The 22936-nt window shown below is 37.4% G+C and overlaps 1 protein-coding gene across 1 annotated transcript; it reads left to right on the forward strand.

Annotated features, from left to right (window-relative positions):
• The first annotated feature begins 2470 nt into the window (after positions 1-2470).
• On the forward strand, positions 2471-16034 carry LOC127619216 (uncharacterized). The gene is made up of 2 exons (XM_052092024.1): positions 2471-3970; positions 14847-16034. Exons 1-2 carry the CDS (start codon positions 3523-3525, stop codon positions 15059-15061), a joined length of 663 nt encoding a protein of 220 aa, XP_051947984.1. The 5' UTR covers positions 2471-3522; the 3' UTR covers positions 15062-16034.
• Positions 16035-22936: the final 6902 nt, after the last annotated feature.

Below are 22936 nucleotides of genomic sequence, written 5' to 3' on the forward strand. Positions count from 1 at the left end.
TTTTAATGTATATAATGCAGTGTAATCAAGTTGTCAAAATGTTCTAGAATTGTGTTGCTTGAGACAAGTAGCAAAAATCCTTTTTCTTAGGAGTGCATTGACCAATATTTTACTGTAGCAATCCCAGTGACTTTTCCTGAATACAAATTCCAACATAGTTTAATGACAACTTGTATTAATTTGTACGAGATGGCGAAATCATTAGCATTTGACTTGACTTGTATGAAAAGGTACAGCATTTATTCCCACTGAGACCAACCAATCAACAATCAAAATTTTGAGTCAACACAATAGAGGCATCAAATTTTAGCTAGCCTCCTATTGAGCACTTTATTTTAAGAAAGAAATCCTCTGTGAACAAATTTGGTTACTCATTTCATATTTATTTATGAAATAGAAATTACTATATCAGTGTCCTATAAAATGCTTTCCTCATTGTGTTCCAAAAACTGATGTTTTCTTTCCTTCATGGTTAGGTTTAGGGTAAAGGGGTTACACTTTTTTGTTGCTGTGTCTTGTAAAGAAAGATGGTCACAGAGCACTAATCTCTCTCTCTCTCTCTCTCTCTCTCTCTCTCTGTCTCCAGCTGTAGGAGTCATACAGCACAGGTCAGGACACGGAGGATGTTTCTGCTCCGTCTCCTCCCCTCTTATCAGCACGGGCTGGATGATATCTCGAGACATGATCAGAAAAGGGAACACGTGGCTTTTGTTGTTTGCACAGTAATTGATGGAATGTGGGTGAGATAGCGACACGGTGGTTTATCTTGGTGGGGTTTGAGGTCATGGACCACCGTTATTACCTTTCTAGTGATGCTGATTTTATATAGGGGATTATATATAGGAGAGACTGGGGCTTTTTGGCACAATGGGAAGTTGTCACAATGTCCTTGTAACAATAAGGTTTGAGTCATAAGTTGTCAAAAGTCAATGCTGGTTTCAAACACTTTGTTCTTAATAAAATATTAAAAATAAAATTCTTAAATTGGGATATTTTTATTAATTCTACCTTCCAAACTAAAATCTCAGTATCAGTCAATTTGTGTAATAGCAGTTGGGTAAACAAGTGAACACAATTTAACTACACTGGCATACATTCAGGCAAGCATAAACTACAATACATTTACAGTAGATTTAAGCCCAAGGGTTAAACTTTTTCTCAAATCAATGGTATTTTTCATAAATGTCTAAATGTCAGGTGGGGCAAGTTGTCACCAGAGTCAAAACCTAAGAGGGGCTAAGGGCGAAAATGCCAATGAAAGTGACCAAAAATGTCCTGAAATTCAAAATACAGGGACCCCTTAAACAAATTCCTTTATTTACACCTAATTATACATGGTATTGAATAAATTATGACAAATTATATTATTTTGTATTTGGTTATAAAAATGCCCTATTAGGGTACAAAATACCCTTTCAAATCCAATCCAGGAGGCAAATATAGCCCTCAATGGAAAAGTATTGTCCCTAGTTGTCACCTGTATTGTTTTATATACAAATTATTAGGTAAAATATAATTTCTGTTGGCCAAACATATATTTATTTTTAGTTACTTTCTCCATTTTTACTTTTTCATGAATTTTGTTTTGTATTTGTTACTGTTTAAATTGATCTGAAAAATCTTTAATGGGCCTTTATGGCAGTTTCCCATTATGAAAACTGCATATGTCAACATTTATCATTTCCCCTTGGGCAATAATGGTGAAAAAATAAAAGGCTTTTTTGTTGCCAAGACTTTGACAAAAAGAACACAAAAAACCTGCTCTGAGAAATATTGAGCAAAACGTGTGACAACTATCAACCAACCCACTTACAATCATTAGGTTAAATCCCTGTATACAATCAGCCAGCATGGTTATTTATACATGAGCAGCGCAGATAAAACATGAAGTGACGTCTTCTTTCTTTGCCTTGTCTCCTTCAACCATGCCCTTCACAAGAATGAACTGTTACACTTAAAAAATAACTACGGTTCAATCAATTAGTCAACAATTAAATAGACATTTCCTAAAGAAAATTGCACTAAAACAAATTACCCAGAAGCTCATGTTTGAACTGCTGTGGGAAAGTTAGTCTTTCGAGTAGGCTACATACGGATATCCCGCCGCGCTCCCTTCAGCACTGGAAAGCGCGCGCTTTCAGGAGAGGCGGCAAGCGCGAGCGAGAAATTGCACTGTATTAAACTGGTTTGGCGCGGCGTCCTTACACTACCTTGAACTGTCACACATCTCGCGAGGAAAAGATACAAAAACCACACTAAATATCCCGTTTCCAAGTCAACACAAGGCAGAGTCGCTCAGGCGACCGTCGTTACGATCTTGAACGTTGGCGCGCTCGCTTTGGATTCCTCTCGCATACAAAAAAAAACAACAAAAAAAAAAAACGCGCGTTTTTGGAGCTCGTGAGGAAAATGCTGACGCGTTCAAGGTACATCGTTTGATCGGTCTGCCAATTTGTTTGACTTGTAGGCAACGATAGTAGTAACCTGAGGTATACTCTACTCTTAACGTCTTTTTATGGACTCAAATGTCCGTCGAAAATATCCTGTTTGTGTGGAAATATTTCATCGGAGAGTCATTGTATGTGAATGTTCTGAATAGAATTGGATAGAAATAGAAATTAATTTAAACGACCTGCACACTCTTCTGAAGGATATTTATCACTCGAATGGACTTTTTATGGACTCAAATGACCGTCGAACGTATCGGAGAGCGTCATTGAATTTGTGAATGTTCTGAATAGAAGAAGACGTATTAATTTAAACGACCTGTACACTCTTCTAACGGATATTTATCACTCGTAATTACTATTTATGGACTCAAATGACCGTCTAAAATATCAGAGAGCATCAATGCATTTGAGAATGTTCTGAATAGAAGAAGACATATTAATTTAAACGACCTGTACACTCTTCTAACGGATATTTATCACTCGTAATTACTTTTTATGGACTCAAATGACCGTCTAAAATATCAGAGAGCATCAATGCATTTGAGAATGTTCTGAATAGAAGAAGACGTATGAATTTAAACGACCTGGTCACTCTTCTGAATTATATGTATCACTCATATGGACTCAAAAGAACGTTTGGGTGGAAATACGTTCTCGGAGAGCGTCATGGAACGTTCTAAGAACGTTTGGTTGTTTATTTAAAATTTGTATTAGTTAATGTTAATATTTGCTTGGTGAGTCTCATTGGGTCATCATTTGACAACAATCTGCTGAGGGATATTTATTACACTTAAGGACAATATCATCTTTATGTGGAATTACTTACATGAAAAACGTAATTGAATTTGTGAATGCTTTAAATAGAATGTAACAAAACGCAGGTATGTTTACCTGTCATTTAAGCATTTGGTTGAACATTTTACTTATTAAACAAGGAAATGTAAATTCATTCCACAGGAAACTGATTTTATTAGTAGCCTACTGTTATACTAAAGTCTGAAGAAAGTTATGTCAAAATTTGGATCAGCTGAACTTGACTTCAAGTGTTCGTCTCAAACTACATCCATTGGTGATGCCGGAGGTCACTTCAACCAGAAGTGATAAACTAGCGTCCAAAGGCATTATGATTTTATGCAACACAACGGCGATCAAGGACTGGAGCTATTTTCTTTCTCAGATATTGCCTCTTGTGAATAAATCAGCGGGATTTGTTCATCAGAGTATGGATCAGGTGGATGCGGTAACGAGCGCCATGGTGACGGCTCTGGAGACCGACCTGAGCGGGATGAGCGCCAGTCACCCGCCGCTCAACTCAAATCACACGTCCGGGATGGAGCATGTCTTCCAGTACTCGTACTCGGAGAATGACCTGCAGTACACGGACTACAAAACTCCTCCGAGGGACTCAATACTGCTGCCCAAGTCGGTGCTTTACCTGGTCATGGCCGCGCTGGTGGTGGTCGTCGTGGCGTACGCGATCGTTGGGCATCTGGTGAAAGATCTCGTTCACGAATGTATTGGTGAGTGCAAATAGACTCATGTTATAGTCCCTTAATGAAGTGTACCTCTTTCTCTTACACATTCATTCATTCGTTCATTCGTTCATTCATTCATTTAATTAAAACGCAAGTGGTGTTGTAGCCTGTTTAGAGGTTATTAGAGATTTAAATGCCATCTGTTTATCTTTTCTAAATGTCTTTCAGCCATTATTCAAAATTATAACAGCACACGAAGACTAGGGTCATTTTAAAGGAATGGAAGTGAGTGGGGGGCAATTTTTATTTAATTTAAAATACTAACTTTTTCAAAAGTATAACCACAAGATATATAGGATTTGTGTGTTATTATTTGAGTGTGATAAAATCGCTTATAAACCTCTTCTATGTAAAGTTATAGCCAATTTTACAACTTCATTACTGTGCCAGTGGTGGTTCAGCGGTTAAATCTCTGGGTTACTGACCGAAAAAATCAGCCGAAAAGCCCCAGCACCATCAAGATACCTCAAGGCCCTTGACCCTATCTGTTCCAGGTGTGCTGTTTCATGGGTGACCCCAGCTTAGTTGGGATCAACACTGCGAAAACAACTGCATTTCATTGGCTCTGTACTCTAATGACAATAAAGTTGAATCTTAATCTTAATGAATGTCAACAAACGACCTTAAACGACTAATAATTACAATTTAAACAAATTTACAGCTCATACAATACACAAGTTTTAACAAAGTAATTAATGCAAGTGCTTTTATAAAATCATAAGCTTCACATTTCTGTTTAAACCCTCTAAAAATTGGCCCCACTCACTTCCATTGTATGTGCTTCACTGTAACCTCTATGCTGTGTTTTTATAGGAAAGGAGGGGCGAGTCGAAATTAATTTTTGTGGTAATCAACATTATGCCACAAATGCTGTTGATTTAGCTAAACTTGTATTGAACCCGGAACATTCCTTTAATGTGAAATTAAAGTGTATGTGTCTCTCTGTGTTGGGAATTCATTCCTTCTTTCCTTCATTTATTTTATTTGAAAAAAATAAGGTGTATTTAGAGGTTACTACACTTTAAAAAGTGAAAATGTGCTGTTTAAGTAGCTATTTCTACCTGACTAGCAAGATAATGAGTCTTACCGGGGAAACGAATATGGGATGAACTTCTGCCGGAAGTCGTCCTGTAGCATTCGCTAATGTAGGCAGCGGTAATTTAGACCCCATTTTCAGCTGGTATTAGGATATTAGGTTTTAGGATGACGTGTTCAGCACTATATACAGGTGTAAATGGAGTGCAAAAACATTTGTGATCGAATAACAAAAAACACATATGGAGGTAATCAAAAACGCATTTGAAACGCTGTAAACACCGTCCAGGATGCAGCGAAGTGCCACTCATCTGTCAGTCAACCGCTGTGCTAAATCAAGAGTTTAAATTGTTCATGGCTCTGGTGACACTTGGCTTTAAAGGGTAAAATAACAGTCAGATTGGAAAAATAGCTTACACATACATGTACGAGATCTTTACGGATCTTCTTCAGTGTCCTTGGGCGCACTTACAGTAGATGAAATTTGAGCCATACCTGGTGCACCATGTTTCCATGCTTCTTTGTATTTTGTGACATTTCTCTGGTTTATTCATTTATAATGAAATTATTATATATGCCATCATGAAACCCTCCCCTCAAAAACTGATCACAAGTGCTCACAGGAGATGCATTTGTGCGACCAATAGTGATGCGTCTCGCCTGACCACATGTGATCGGATCACCCGAGATACATCTTAAGACTGTGATATGCATTAATTACAATACCTGTTGTTCTTCAAGAATCCATTATGGCACTGTTACAGCAAATGTAAGTAATGGTTTGAGAAACAGACGTTCAAGACCAACATGTAATGTAAATTAAGTCAGTAAACCGAGACATGTTGAGATGTGTCAAAAAAGTGAGTCATTTTAATTTGAATCATTGAACAAAACAAATACCAACTATAAACAAGGTCTTAGTGAGTATTGTATTATGTTGTTATATATAAGTCGTTGTGACAATGTCATTACAGAGCTCAGGGATAACGTGCAGTTTGTAGCTCTACATATATCCTAAGGCCACTTCTTTAAATCATCCTCCCAAGCCTTTATTAAAGATGGAACAGCTATCCGTATATTGTCCTTATTAAACTCCATCAGGCGGTGCTCACACATCTAGAAGTATGAATGTTTGATCAACACCACAACAAAATAATTTGTGAACGTACGATGCAGCTTCAACTGTGTTTACTAATTAGAAATGGATTATAATCTGCCTTTAATTGTACACTATAATTTTCAGGGAACAGATATATATCCCTGATGTGGTAACATCTAACATTGAAATGATTTAATTGAGGCCAAAAAAATATTTAAAGGGGTCATGACATGGTTTTTTTTATTGTATTATTATGTTCCCTTAGGTGCAATTATAGTATTAATATATATTTTTTTTAGAAAAACTTTTCAAATCTAGTGATTTATGACCTTTTCCCACCCTGTTTCTCATCCTCTGATTCAAACAGTCTGTTTTGGGGGCGTTTTCCATTTAAGACTTCAGTGTTAACGCCCACTGTTATGATTGGCTAACGTCAGTGCCTATGTATCAATTATTGACGCCCCCAGCCAGAACAATATGCAAGTAAACTAAGTAAAAACACTGTGATTATTCATAATGAATGAAATTGCGCTTTAAAAAGTAGTTTAAAGTTTAAAATAGATTACTTACAGTTTGCGTCGTCGTTGTTCCCAGAATAGTCGGCACGGACTTATCTTTGAGCAACAGTTTTCTGGCAAAGCCAGCATCATATTGAGATTTGTTCTCAAAACAGTCATCCTTAAAATGTACAGAACAAACGCTTAAGTTAACACTGCCGTGACTGGGTCGATCCGCAAAAAATAAACTGCATCCATTTTTCCCTGACGTCTGGATCTTTCGGCAGCTTATTCAGAGGTTTTGTTTGACCACAGCCAGGAACAGCACATCTGTGTGGCATCGTAATTTTCCTGTGCACAAGTAGTCTCTGTCAGAGCTCGCTGTCCATCGACTGAACACTTGTGAGGCGCACGGCGATACTGAAATGAGCGTAGTTGTCTTGCGCTTATAAGCGTAGTTATGTTGTGCTGGAGGCGGTCATATGCAAACGCTGTTACGTCACTTCTAACCGTCACGTCACTTCTAACCATGAATCCAGAACGAGCTGTATTTTGAGCTTGATTAAATAAATGATTCGTTTAGAATGGGGAGGACGTCTTAAAATATTAAACTTGCAGGACGTTTTAATGATACAAAGACCTCTTATATACCAAAAGATCAAGGCAAATTTGGTTTCTCATGTCATGACCCCTTTAAAGGAATATTATGGGTTCAATAAAGTTCAACTCAACTGACAGCATTTGTGTCAGTTGGAGGGGTTAAAGGCAGAAATTTGAAGCTTATGATTTTTTAAAAATTACATTAATTCTTCTTTTAAAACTGGAGTATTATTTGAGCTGTAAAGTTGTTAAAATCATTGTTATTGCATGGTTACAGGGTATATGGCGTTATGTCGTCATGGGAACAGAGTTGCAAAATTGGAAATATCTTTACACAGAAAACTTAATAAGCGATTTTATCACACTTAATTCATGTTAAAACACATATTGATTTACTTTTAAAACCGTGAGTTTTATAAAGTTTTCAGACTGGCCGCATTCACTTCCATTGTAAGTGCCTATTTTTGCTTCTTTTTTTTCTTTTTTGAACAAGACAAAATATTTTTTTGTGGTAATCAACATTATGCCGCAAATGCTTTCAAGTGATCTTAACTTGTATTGAACTTGTTATTTTCCTTAATATTAAAGAATCAGCCAGGCTGCATTAAATGATTAGTTCACCCAAATATGTTATTTCAGTCATTGTTTACTCACCCCTGTGTTGTTAGTATCCTATATGACTTTCTTTATTTTTCTAAACACAAAGGAAGAAATTGTGAAAACATTTTTGTGCTCAGTGATGTCATACAATGGCAGTTTATGGTGACCACCTCTTCAAGCTTCAAAAGAACGCAAAAGTATAATTCAGAAGTCTTGTAAATTATTCCATTAGACTCTTGTTATGGAAGCAAACGATAAGGTTTGGTGAGAAACAAACCGAAATTGAATGTATTATTTAGTGAGAATGTAGGCTGGGCATAGAAATGTATCAATTCTTCGGAAAAAAAAAAAAAAATGTTTTTGCTTGAGCGCCACAATGTCGCGAGGGGGCTTCATGAACTGTTGCTCATGTGCCCTGTCATGAATGAGCACAGGAGATCAACGGTCAGTGAACATTTTCAATTTCATTTTGTTTCTCATCAAATCTTATAATATTCTTTCAAAACAATTGTGTCTCATGGAATAATTTATTAGACTTCTGAATTATACTTATGCGTTCTTTTGAAGTTGAAGAGGTGGTCACCATAAACTGTCATTGTATGACATCACTGAGTACAAAATGTTTTCTCTATTTCTCCCTTTGTGTTTAGAAACATAAAGAAAGTCATATAGGATACTAACAACACAGGGGTGAGTAAACAATGGCTGAATTTTCATTTTTGGGCAAACTAATCCTTAAATGCAGTCAGGCTGATTCTGTCATATTAAAGGAATATAACAAGTTCAATACAAGTGTTGATCAATCGAAAGAATTTTAGCATAATGTTGATTACCAAAAAAAAAAAAAAACATTATTTTTTTTTTTTACCCGGTGAACAGTCCACGTAATTCTTTATTAACAAAACATTTCAGCATTCACACACGGTTTTCTTTTCAGCACAACACACACACAGCTTCAAGCTCGGCTCTCTTCCTCTCCTGGCAGTCTGGCCAACCCTTTTATCACTCTCCAGCTCTCACTGTAACAAAAAAGAGCTGTTAGAGATCATTTCCCACTCATATCAATCCTTACCGCTCTTCCTTTCCCGGCCTCGCTCTCCACAGACGTCGCTCGGCCCCATCTCCACACAACACCATCGCCTGACTCGGGCTGGGAAGCCATCCTGCCTATCACTTCCCCCTCATTACTGTCGAGGAAATCCGCAACAGCCATTCGTGCCCCCGGCCTGTGGACCACGTAGAACTTAAAAGGCTGGAGAGCTAGATACCAATGAGTGATCCATTTGTTGCATCCTTCATGTGATGGAGCCTCTGGAGTGGGGCGTGGTCCTAACATTGGGTGAAAGCATGCCCCAACAGACAGTGGCCAAACACTTCTTCTCAATTGTGCTCTATTTAGTCTCTACTTACTATTAACATACAGCACAGGGCGATCCTCCCCCTCCACCATCCGGGACAGTACTGCTCACACCCCCTGTCCGATGCATCCGTCTGTATGATTAAAAGGAGAGGGAAGTCAAGAAAGTGTAATGACGGCCTGCAGCAAAGTGCAGCCTTCACCCGCATGAAAGCCTGCTGAGACAGCTCTGTCCACTGGACCAAATCTGGTGCCCTCTTTTTAGTTAGATCAGTCAGCGGTGGACTGGTGATGGTCAAATAGTTAGACACAAACCAACTTTACTAGCCAGCCAGCCCCAGGAACTTAACTCCTTTTTGGTCTTTGGTGTCGGGTAAGCTGCAATCTCCGCACCTGCCAATGACCCAAGTGGAAGCCCACATATCATATTCCCACCACCCAATTGCGCACTTATTTGGGTTTGCCATGAGTCCCGCCCATCTCAACGACCTCAGGACAGCCCTCTGATGCCCCAGGTGCCACTGGTAATCATTACTGAAAATAATGATGTCGTCTAGATAAGCATGCGGTCTGAGGATTCTGTCCATGAGCAGCTTAAACATAGCCAGGGCCCCAAACAGACCAAATGGAAGCATCAAAAATTGGTGTAATCCGAACAGTGTGGAAAATGCAATCTTTTCATGGGACATGGGAGTTAAGGGGTTCTACAATATCCCTTCGTCAAACCCAGTGTCGAATAAAAGTGAGCCACACCTAACGATCGAGCAGTTCATCAATCTGGGGCATCGGGCACGCATCAAACTTAGACACCACATTGATTTTACTATAATTCAATCAAATGAAATCCCTTTATTGTCAATCAACCATATACACAAGTGCAACAGAGGGTGAAAGACACACACAGCTTCAAGCTCGGCTCTTTTCCTCTCTCGACAGTCTGGACTGCCCTTTTATCCCTCTCCAGCTCTCACTGCAAACACAAAACAGCTGTTAGAGATAATGTCCCACAGGTGTCAATCCTTACCGCTCTTCCTCTCCCAGCCTTGATCTCCACAGACGTCGCTCGGCCATGCCCCCATCTCCACAGTGTTTTATCATGAATTTAGTGTGATAAAATAGCACAATAATGTTTTCTGTGTAAATTAAATACAATTTTACCACTGCATTGCCATGACGCCAAAATTCTGTAAAACCTGTAATCCTGCAAAAACAATGATTAAACACCTTTATAGCTCAAATAATACACAAGTTTTAACTGAACAATTAATGTAAGGACATTTATAAAATTGTAAGCTTCACATTTTTGCCTTTAAACCCTCCAAGTGGCCCCATTCACTTCCATTATATGTGCTGCACTGCAACCATTGTATGACATCAGTGATCCCAAAATCTTTTCACAATATCTCCCTTTGTGTTAAGAAAAAGAAAGTCATATGGGGTTATAACATCACAGGGTAAACAATGACTGAATACATTTTTTTGGGTGAACTATCCTTTTAAGTTACATCATCAAAAGTGATTTTAAAAGGTCAGATCAAGAATCTACTTCGCAGTAACAGCAGATTTTTTTCTTTTTACAGTGTGTCTTCTTTATTTATAATGCAATATGGAAAATGTCAGGCGAACCAATGTACCAAAGTAAAAGTAATTTCATCTATTTCTGCCTCTCGCAAACATCAGGGCTGAGCATCCGGAAAGGGTTGAGAACAAAGAAGTACATTTAATTTTTCCACAGCCCCTCATTTCTGTTTTTCAAAGACCTTGACGTTTACCTGAAGCGATGAAGCAGGCAGGTCACACACACACACACACACACACCAATAACCCTCGTGCTCCCTGCTTGTACTATAGACGGTGTTGTGTGTATTTGGAAAAGTCCTGGGATGTGTAAATGTGCAAAAATGGGCCGCCGTGTTATGCAGAAAGGACCACAAAACGGTACCGCAATATGCAGAAAAGGATCAGCATGTTTTTGATTCCACCCAAAAAGAGGCATTTACAACATGGTATAATAAATGATCCGTGGGGTATTTTGAGCAGAAACTTCACAGACACATTTTGGGGACACCTGAGACTTATATTACATCTTGTAAAAAGGGGCATAATTGGTCTCCTTTAAGATAATTTATTCAAATTTAAACATGCAGAATATATACAAGAGTATAGGTCTCTTACAGCATGTGATGATCTTCCTCTACAATGATATAAAGCCCTCTTCAAATTCTGATAACTTTGTCATGCTGTCTCTTCCTCTCCTCGCCAATCAATGAAGCAGTTTTGTGCTCAATCTAATTGGCATACATTTATATGCGGGAAGCTTTCGTGCCATCACACAGCTCTGCTTATCAGCCACTTTTGTTTACTCAAACCCTTTAGTCTTGCTTGGAGGAGCCCTGAAGCTGGAGGTCACACATAATATATATGTGTGTTGCAAAACACTAGAAAAAAAGCTGTAATTGGTTCCTAATTGAAATATACATTTATTTATTTATGAAGTTGTGTGGCGAGGATGTGCATTAATTAGTGACCTCTGCATCAGTGCCGTGGCACACTAGTCAGGTTGTGCCATGGAAAATGATCAAATTCCACAAAATATATAAATGCATGAAAAAAATGTGAATAATTTCAGGGATCCAAACCCTTCCCCTTTCGGAACAATTCGCAGTTTTGAAACCATAATCGTTCACTTTTGTAATTGTGAAGAACAATGATTACTGTGCAAAAGTGAGTGCTATTTATATGTGTTATGGATCATCACGTGACTCAGGTCAGTACTGCAGAATACATTGAAGTTCTATGAAGTGACGTCACAACAAAGTGTTTTTCACACACGTTTTTGCTTCACCAATAATGTCTTTGAGATACTAAGCAACAAGAAATATTTAAAAACTGTCAAAATTTAAGAAGAATGTCTCATAATTTCTTTTAATGAAATATTACCTTATCATTTACAAATATCAGAGACCCCAGTTATTAAAATAATTTAAATTCACCAAGAAAATGCTTCGACCTGAACATCATTTTATTACTTTCTGCTATCAAAGCAACTGCAAGCTTTTTTTTCTCTTCCAAATACATGTTCTCGTTGATTGTGCACATCTCCCACTTTTTACATGGCAAACTGGTAAAATCGCCCCTCTGTGACGCTTTCTGCAACTCTTGTCACGTGGAGTGATGCAGTGCTTGACGCTTGACTGTTGACGCCTCGACTCAACTCATGTGAAATGTGCTTTACAATGACGAAAGAACATTATTGAAACTCAAAATGATTATTATTTGTCTATTATTGTGGTCTTTTCTGATAAAAGTCATGCTCAGCAGTTTGAATGATACTGTAGATCTGCTTTGTGTTTATAATTCTTATACTGAAGTCAGTAGATTTGTAGCCATGCAAGTTTTAATAAAGGAGAAGGACGTTATGGAAACTCACTATTATTAGACTATTATTGTTGTCCTTTTGGATGAAAATTAATGCTCAGACTGAAGGAAGACTATAGATCTGCTTAAACACTATAAAGCCTCTTGGCAGATTTTGGTCATGAATGACTCAAAATGATTCACTGACTCTCTCATAGCACATAAGACGCTGATTTAGTGACATTTCCAGAAGGGGACTGAACTAATCAGTTAATTAAATTGACCAAATTTGTGAGACAGAAGCAAGCCTCACCAAAATACTCTTAATTTTGCAGCTAATTCTGCACATTTGCAAACTTGAATAATCACTAAAATAGCTGGAATTGGTATTTATAGCTAATTCTTAATAAAAAAATATCCCCAGAAACATTTTTCGTAGACCAGTGATTGACCTTTTTCGCCCCTCGTGAGTTTGCATCTCTGTAATTTGTTGTGGCATTGCAAGAACTAATCTACAAATGAGAAAAGAAGCAAATTTGTTGTTTTTTCATCACCCATTTAGCACTCTTGCCACATGTGACCTCACATAGCGTAGCCTACCTACATACTACCATGCATACTATGCAATTAAATAATATAACATTATATTTTTGCATTATAGGAATGAGAATGGGGAAAATAATGACACAATGCAAAAAAAAAATGATACAAATCATAATGGTCCTAAAATATGCTTAATTTTCTCTAAGAAAAACATTATTTCCTATACTTTTATTTTGTTTTTGGACTGAAATTTGACCTGAAGGTTTTGTGAGATTCATACAAGAATGTTTCAAAATATCACTTTTTCATTATCTTGACATCAAAATCTTCTCAACTTCTTGAAATCAAACCTATTAATCAAGTTGTGGCTAATCATATCTTGATTTTTGTCTTTGTTTGAATAATAATATGTAGAATGTGTGAATAATTATATTGCAAAATATGGCTGTGCAAGTCAAAATGTCTTGTCATATGTTATCATAAAATGATGTGACTGGTAATATTTTTGCTAAATTATACTACGTGGTTCATTACACATATTGCGGCAGATCCGAGGTGAAATGACCACTGTGTGGAGCTAAAAGCGAGTCAAATTCCCTCCCAAAGTGATGAGGTTTTTAAGGTTTATGCTGCAAGTTTAAAATCAACAAAACCGACCATACTACCCTAAACCTTAAGCCTAAACCTAGCCGATAGTATCATAAAAAGGTAATGTGAGATGAAAAACACAATTGCTAAAGCAACCCATCATTTTGTGGTTCATCTCACATGTTGACTGCATGCTCTTTAGGACTCATACCCTGGTCCTTTGCATCTCAAGTACAACGCTTTATCAGTTGAGCTACTGCACAATTTGATTGTGCCTAAACAAGCTTGCAAATTGTTTATGGAATGCAAATGATAAAATGTATTGCCATAGAAGTCATGAACTAGTAAAAGTGTTTTGATGTCATAAGATAGCACATTTTGTGTGGAACGGGGTAAAACATAACTGATTATCTGCCGTTTTACTTGTGATAAAATTGCGCTGCAATTGTTTTTGTAGCGCCTCTACGTACAACGCGCCACGTAAAAATTATTTAGCAAAAAAGTAGGTATAATATTGTGATTCTAAGACCAGGTTGAACATCACATTAAAAGTTATTTGCAAACTTGTGACATCTTCATACCTTTGTCGGTCCAGAGCACTATGGTTTAACTTTTCACCGGTTTCACAGTGTGTGTTTTGTTTTTTTGTCAAAACACAAATACAATGGAGTGGTGGTGGTGTAGTGGTCTAAGCACATAACTGGTAATCTGGTAATCAGAAGGTTGCTGGTTCGAGCCCCACAGCCACCACCATTGTGTCCTTGAGCAAGGCACTTAACTCCAGGTTGCTCCAGGGGGATTGTCCTTGTAATAAGGGCTCTGTAAGTCGCTTTGGATAAAAGTATATGCCAAATGCATAAGTGTAAATGTAAATAATTGACTGTGAACTCAATTCAAATTTATCAGCCTCTAGCAAAGAATTTGACCTTGGCAATGTCGGCAAATGTGCTTGTGTTGAAACTTCCTTGATGACATTTTTTTTTTTCACCATCTTGCGACCTCTTTGGAAATTTGCATTGGCCTGAGTTTAGAGCTACATATTTAGCCGACTTTAGCCGACTAAAGCCGAAATATTAGCTGAACATGAGGTGCTTTGGATTTCTTTAGTGCATAATTAATAACACTAAAGCAATAAGACATAATAACATATTCACATATTAACAATTAACCTTTGTCTTTCACCAGAGTGGGCGTTCATGCCACGTTCTGACAACCGGACGAACAAGTGTGAAGTAAACTGCATCAGCATGAATGAAATGAACGAACTGCCTCGTCCAGTGGACACAGACTGTATCACTTACAATCACTCCGACTCCACGAGCACCATCAAGGCAGAAGAACTGGTGGTGACCATCGATGAAACCTTGCAGATACCTCGTGAGGATTACAGTGGGACCTAGATTTAAGAAAAACAGCCACTAAATTGATTCAGCCCTTTATAATAAGGAGAAAAGCAAGTTTGCTTCAGTTTGATCAGCATCTGTAACGCTGAGAGAGCCGTCACAATGAAGACACATGACCTTTGGTGGAAGACTTAGCCAGGGATGAGGAAAAGGAGACGTATTTGGGAGACTTTAGAAAGAGTGGAATCATTTACAAATAAAATACATGACATTCTTAAAACTCTTTATCAAAGTGCTGATACAGACGATGTATATGGAAAATGGATGTGAACCACAGAAAGACGAGACATTTCTTTTATCAATCATTTCTTTATCAGTCTTATCACACAATATTTTTCTTGTTTTGTAGAGACATGCACTGTGAATCTAGAATAGTGTTCAGCTTTTGTTTAGTTTTTTCCTATTTCCCCTGCTATGTTTTTATTTATAAGTATTTCAGGGTTTTCCATTTTTGCACAGTATTTGCAGTTATTCACAACTCCCCTTTAGGTTTACTGCAATCAACTATGCTACTTAAAACAATTATGAAAATAGTTAATCCTCACTGAATTGCAAACAAACAAACAACAGCAGTGTTTTATTTACTTGTCATCTGAGCCATGAACTTTTATTTACTTTTCATCTGAGGTGTGACCGAAAACTTTATAATGGAGAGAGACACTACACAAACACAGCTCACTGATAAAACAAATATGTGAAAAACACCAGTTGTATGCGCTTATAAATGATATTTGATAATATAAGTGTATAATGTGTGTTGACAAAAAAAATGTCCTGTTTACTTTTCATCTAAGGGCTATAAGTTCAGGTCTTGTTGTTAAGTAGTTTTTCCTCCGTTGTTGTCAAAACAGAGATTTCAGAATATCGCATTTTTAAAAAACTGAAAATCGGAATGGAGAGTTTCAAATTTAAAATGTACAATAAGGGACAGTTTTGAAAATTTCCCGAATATTCTTCTTAGCTGTTTCAAACTGACAAAAAATAACAGTTGCATTAATGTTAATGTAAACATAAAAGTAAGCATCTTACTGCAAAGTTCATTAAAGACATACATTTTATCAATATGTGTGTTTCCTTGGAGTTGAACTCATAATCTTGGCATTGACAGGACCTTGCTGTACACTGTACCTCTGTTAACATCCCCTGCTCTCTATCTTTATTTTTTTTAAATAAAGATAAAAAGATTAATAGAATTAGGCACAACCTTTCTTTTATACCCCAAAAATGTTGTCATGTCAGAAGTCACTTACAAATCATTAAACATCAAAAATTGTTCTTTTGTAATATATGTGTTAGACAAGTTAAGTTAACAGAACACTTAAATATACAAAGCATAGACTGTTTTTCCTGCTATTCCTGCCATGTCCTGCATACACAAACTCCTCAAAAGGTCACCTTAATAAATGTCTGACTAGTGGCTATAGGCGGCACTTCAGTAAATAACATACACAACACATTACAGTTTGAATCATCTTGCATGCAACGAAAGATGCATTTAATAGGACCTGATTACCTTCTCTCACCCTCTGTGCAAAACAAGCTGAATTTCATTATATTAGCTATGCTGATGAAAGTGGTTAGGAAATGTTTCAATTGCTGTAGCTCACTGGGCTGGCTCTGTAATGTTATGTTGCTAGGGTTACAAACAGCACATTAATATTAATATTAAACTGTGATTAAAATTACATGTGCATTCAACGGTTTGAACAGCACACATTCCAGCCAATTAGAATTGAGTATTAAAACAGACCATGGTATGTATATATATATATATATATATATATATATATATATATATATATATATATCAGGAAAACTCGCAGACTTGAGTGAGATTTAAGATTACATTTATTTGATGAATATAAAACAGAAATGTAATGTCTCTCTTTGGCATAAGCCCCGTCTGGCGGTCCGAAGAAGTTGTACTCAGAACCATCATATCCTGCCAGAGATAGGAGGCAGGGGCGAGGAGCCTACCCCCATACAGGACGGGACTCAACAGGTGGTGGTGGGGTGGTGGAGGTTGCCATGTTAGCTCATTGAAACAGCAATGTGATAGATTGTGAGCAGACTTATAAAGCAACGGCTTACATGTGATTGGCTGGGAATTACCCAGCTAATGGTGCGATGATGTACAGCTGCTAGTCTTCACGCTAGAACTACACTGCTCTTCCATATATATATATATATATAAAATACTTGATTGCATTCTATTGTAAATCAGAGGAAAATGCAAAGAGATTTTTTTAGAAATAGTTTATAAAATATCTTTGTTATAAATGTCTACTTTTTTTTTGTAATCAAATTTAAAAGCTTCAAAAAAGTGTTTTTTAAAAAAAATTTTTTTTTTTACAATACATACATACTATCTTGATGGTCTCTGAACTACTTCACTCATGCTAACATTTACTAGTTCACAGTCTGTTTCAAAGCCAAGTGAGATACCTACCTAGATAACACTTTTGGGCACATTTGGAACGTTAAAATGTTTTGCCCAAAAATACTGTCTACATAGGCAGCCAACTAGGTTTTAATACAAAACAACATCTGATTTGATGGACCTTCTTGGTGGGCAGGGACAAAGTTGGGCTGGGTGTGACATTATGACCAAAACATTCCTCTGTTCCATTAAGAGAGAAATGCTTGCCATTTTTAGTGGTCCAGTTTTTCTTTTACCTATTTGTACATTTTACTTCTTTGATACAATAATAGCATTCTACGTTAGTACAAATATCCTTACCCTTTCCCCCAAAACATATACAGTGAGGAAAATAAGTATTTGAACACCCTGCTATTTTGCAAGTTCTCCCACTTAGAAATCATGGAGGGGTCTGAAATTGTCATCGTAGGTGCATGTCCACTGTGAGAGACATAATCTAAAAAACAAAATCCAGAAATCACAATGTATGATTTTTTAACTATTTATTTGTATGATACAGCTGCAAATAAGTATTTGAACACCTGAGAAAATCAATGTTAATATTTGGTACAGTAGCCTTTGTTTGCAATTACAGAGGTCAAACGTTTCCTGTAGTTTTTCACCAGGTTTGCACACACTGCAGGAGGGATTTTGGCCCACTCCTCCACACAGATCTTCTCTAGATCAGTCAGGTTTCCGGGCTGTCGCTGAGAAACACGGAGTTTGAGCTCCCTCCAAAGATTCTCTATTGGGTTTAGGTCTGGAGACTGGCTAGGCCACACCAGAACCTTGATATGCTTCTTACAGAGCCACTCCTTGGTTATCCTGGCTGTGTGCTTCGGGTCATTGTCATGATGGAAGACCCAGCCTTGACCCATCTTCAATGCTCTAACTGAGGGAAGGAGGTTGTTCCCCAAAATCTCGCAATACATGGCCCCGGTCATCCTCTACTTAATACAGTGCAGTCGCCCTGTCCCATGAGCAGAAAAACACCCCCAAACCATGATGCTACCACCCCCATGCTTCACAGTAGGGATGGTGTTCTTGGGATGGTACTCATCATTCTTCTACCTCCAAACACAGTTAGTGGAATTATGCCCAAAAAGTTCTATTTTGGTCTCATCTGACCACATGACTTTCTCCCATGACTCCTCTGGATCATCCAAATGGTCATTGGCAAACTTAAGACGGGCCTTGACATGTGCTGGTTTAAGCAGGGGAACCTTCCGTGCCATGCATGATTTCAAACCATGACGTCTTAGTGTATTACCAACAGTAACCTTGGAAACGGTGGTCCCAGCTCTTTTCAGGTCATTGACCAGCTCCTCCCGTGTAGTTCTGGGCTGATTTCTCACCTTTCTTAGGATCATTGAGACCCCACGAGGTGAGATCTTGCATGGAGCCCCAGTCCGAGGGAGATTGACAGTCATGTTTAGCTTCTTCCATTTTCTAATGATTGCTCCAACAGTGGACCTTTTTTCACCAAGCTGCTTGGCAATTTCCCGTAGCCCTTTCCAGCCTTGTGGAGGTGTGCAATTTTGTCTCTAGTGTCTTTGGACAGCTCTTTGGTCTTGGCCATGTTAGTAGTTGGATTCTTACTGATTGTATGGGGTGGACAGGTGTCTTTATGCAGCTAACGAACTCAAACGGGTGCATCTAATTTAGGATAATAAATGGAGTAGAGGTGGACATTTTAAAGGCAGACTAACAGGTCTTTGAGGGTCAGAATTCTAGCTGATAGACAGGTGTTCAAATACTTATTTGCAGCTGTATCATACAAATAAATAGTTAAAAAATCATACATTGTGATTTCTGGATTTTTTTTTTTTAGATTATGTCTCTCACAGTGGACATGCACCTACGATGACAATTTCAGACCCCTCCATGATTTCTAAGTGGGAGAACTTGCAAAATAGCAGGGTGTTCAAATACTTATTTTCCTCACTGTACAATGTATTGATCTTTTGATATGGATGGGCTTTAGGGATGGTTAGGGTTGGGTGTAGAGGTGGGGTTTAGGGATAGGGACTAATCAGGAAGCACAGCGTAGGTATTTGGCGGGGGGTCAGATTTCAGCATGACTCCTGTAGCAGCATTTTTATAACCCAGAACTGTCAAAGCAAAATATCTAGCCAGTACTTTTCAAGTCTAGCTAAAACAGAACAAATAAGATATATGCAAAAACTGAAAATAAACAATGAGGTGTCATTACAGGATCTTTAAATATGACTTTGAGGCAACAACTTTTCTCAAAGGACATTATAACTTATATAGAATAACGAAAAAGGCGATGAAAGCGTATTGTAGTTTAGATGTTTACATTTATTTCCTTAACAGAAAGGTTGGAAAGGTTGTTCCCATGATAAATCATAAATCTGATAAAACTGCAAGCTCATGTGCGGTTCCATTGATTATAATGGGAGCGATGTATAAGGTTACTTTTAGAGCCCATAAAGAAATACTCTGACTAAACTAGCCAGCTAGACTGTACATATCAAACTAACAATTAGTTGGCAAAAGTTTTGTTCACCTACCAAAGGATAAACCTTTTTGTTTGTTTTTGAATACATAAACCATTACGTAAGTTGGGTGAATTCAAGTAAATTGGGCCAGTTTTTGACATTGAGATGACTGTGGACAAGTAGCCCAAATTACATGAATTCTCCCTAAATTTTGTGAAATTCACTTTCAGTTTAGTTTGACAATCATTGCTGAATTTGAAGCTATCTGTTGCACTGTGTAAATAAATGAAGTATACTGCATTATTAAGTATTAGTTTAGGGTTGGGATGGCATGATTGTATGCAGTTGTGCACTCCAAGCAAGGAGCAGAATATTAAGTTAGTATGTTATTTAATGCATGTGTGAATGTTGTGTTTAGAGTCCAATCCGATCTGCTGCAGTTTGTTGTGACAGTGAGAGCAGCCAATTACCTCCCCTCACTTATTAAAATGAATGAAGTGTGTTTTTGTTAAAGGAGATGTACACTGTTCTGTAAGCCTTGAATGTGATCAAGCATGATGGCAAAGTTAGAGAGATTGTAATTAGCCCAGATTAACAGTTAAAATGGGCGTTTTTCGGACCTAATAACAATTCTGCTTGTGCTTGATAATTATGTTTAGTTACACTAGAAAGTAGTGCCAGATTTGTTTCACACGTAGAGCTTAAGTGAAGGACACTTAAAGGGAAAGTTCACCCAGAAATGAAAATTCTGTCATCATTTAGGCTACTCACTCTCATGTTGTTCCAAACCTGCAGAATGTTATTTTTACTGTTGAACAAACAGTATAATCTAAAGGAGATGCGAGGCAGTATGTTAGTCTCAGACACCATTCACGTGTACTGTATCTTCCATTTAATGAAAGCAAATGGTGACTGAGGCTCATTCTGCCCCACCTCTCCTTTTGTGTTCCACTGAATGGAAGAAATTGGGTTTGGAACAATATGATGGCAGAAGTTTCATTTATGGGTTAACTATCCCTTTAGAAACGTCTACAATTTTGTAAAACCACTTTAAAAACAACTGACAACAACAGTTGCCTGCTGACAATAATGTAATCATTGAATCTACGAATCTAGGCCACTGCCACCTCATCCATATCAGGTGCAATAGATGCTGTGTCATTACAGGCAACATTATGCATTTAAGGTCAAGGGTGTAATATAATTTCTCGAACAAATTGATTTTTCAGGTTTGGGTTCCTCTGTGAGAACTGTATGATAATTTAAAATATTTTTCCTCTGACCAGTACCATACCCCATGTCCTAGTTTTAAATGCAGTGTTTGAAAATGCAGGACTATTATGCATGACTAGTCTGTTATTCACTTCCTCATTCTTGAGATATGGGATGAATTTTACCTGCTATTAGTTTTGAAAATAGCAACATTTCCATATTGGAATTAATCAGAGATGCTCACTAGAAATTTCTTAGCATACTAGCCATTTTGTCTCTTTTTTAAATATATATTATGACCACAATTCAGTGCTGCATATCAATGTAAATGTACTGTATATTAAACTGAAGATAAACAGAAATATAAATATGTTTCTTTAATAGAAATACTGTATTACTGCTATGTAAAAGAGGTTACTTTTAAAAGAATAATTCACCCAATAATTATAATTCTCCCATCATTTACGCCATCTCAAACTCGTATAACTTTCTCTCTTCCATGGAATGCAAACAAAGATATTTGTAAGGATGTATGAATTTGTTTTTGTCCATACAATGCAAGTCAATGGGGTCCAGAATTTTCAAGCTCCAAAAAAGAATCGATATGACTCAACTCATGGTTTAATCCATGTCTTCTGAAGCAATACAATCAATTTCATGTGAGAAACAAACCAACATTTAAGTCCTTGTTCACTATAAATCTTGACATATGGAGTTAATTAACAGAGGTTCGGGAGGAACATGTTCATTTTAATTGAACAAATCACAGCCCACAAGCAGGAGTATATATGCCGCTGCTTACCTGCTTCTTGTGACAACTCTCCTGACATCCCACCTCCACCCCATCTCCACATATCTAAATAAAGTCCTGTGGGCTAATCAGGACTCCAGTCTCGATCTCCAGTATACGGACAGCAAGCCAAATATGTTTACTGCGTCAATACATGATTACATTAACATACGAACTACTGAACCAGCCCGATTGGATGCAGTGCAGAATTCGAGACAGTGATTCTTAAACGCTGCCAGGTACTCAATCCTGGTATCATCATACATCAATAGGACGTCAAATTTTCATTTTCTAGTGTTTATCACCAACCTTTAGGGCAGCTGTGGTACATTCCTAAAGTATCCCAAACACTCAAGCCATCAATATTTTTTGTAAATTAGGACTTCAATTTTGCTCTCTGTTTTACCCAAAGGGATTGTACCATTTCCGAAGACATGGATTAAACCACTCGAGTCGTATGAATTACTTTTAGGGTGCCTTTATGTATTTTTTGGAGCTTGAAAGTTTAAGACCCCATAGACTTAAATTGTATGGACAAAATCGCCTCATATATTCTTAAAATTATCTTGGGGAAAAAAAAGTAAAACGAGTTTGGGATGGCACGAGTGTGAGAAAATTAAAGAATTTTCTTTTTTGGTTGAACTATACCCAAAAACATCTTTAGGGTATAGGGACTACTTTTTGTCAGAAATGTTTGAATACATTTGAAACATCATGCAATATCAAAATCATTATTTGTCCTAGAACTCCTCTTTCCTTATTGCACCTCCTATGAGGTCAACAAGGTCACGCAGGATCTTTTGAATGGTTTAATTTTTTTAATATATATAAATATTTAAGCAATATCACACGAGCAAGAGTGCGATATGGCTCTACATCAACACTGCTGTGATTCGAGTGCCGTAGGTAATTACAGCAGTGCTGATGTAGAGCCATATATGTTACTTATATACAACAGTTCAATGAACAAGTAAATAAAAAGAAAATAG

Source organism: Xyrauchen texanus, chromosome 25 (assembly GCF_025860055.1).
Source record: "Xyrauchen texanus isolate HMW12.3.18 chromosome 25, RBS_HiC_50CHRs, whole genome shotgun sequence".
NCBI lineage: Eukaryota > Metazoa > Chordata > Actinopteri > Cypriniformes > Catostomidae > Xyrauchen > Xyrauchen texanus.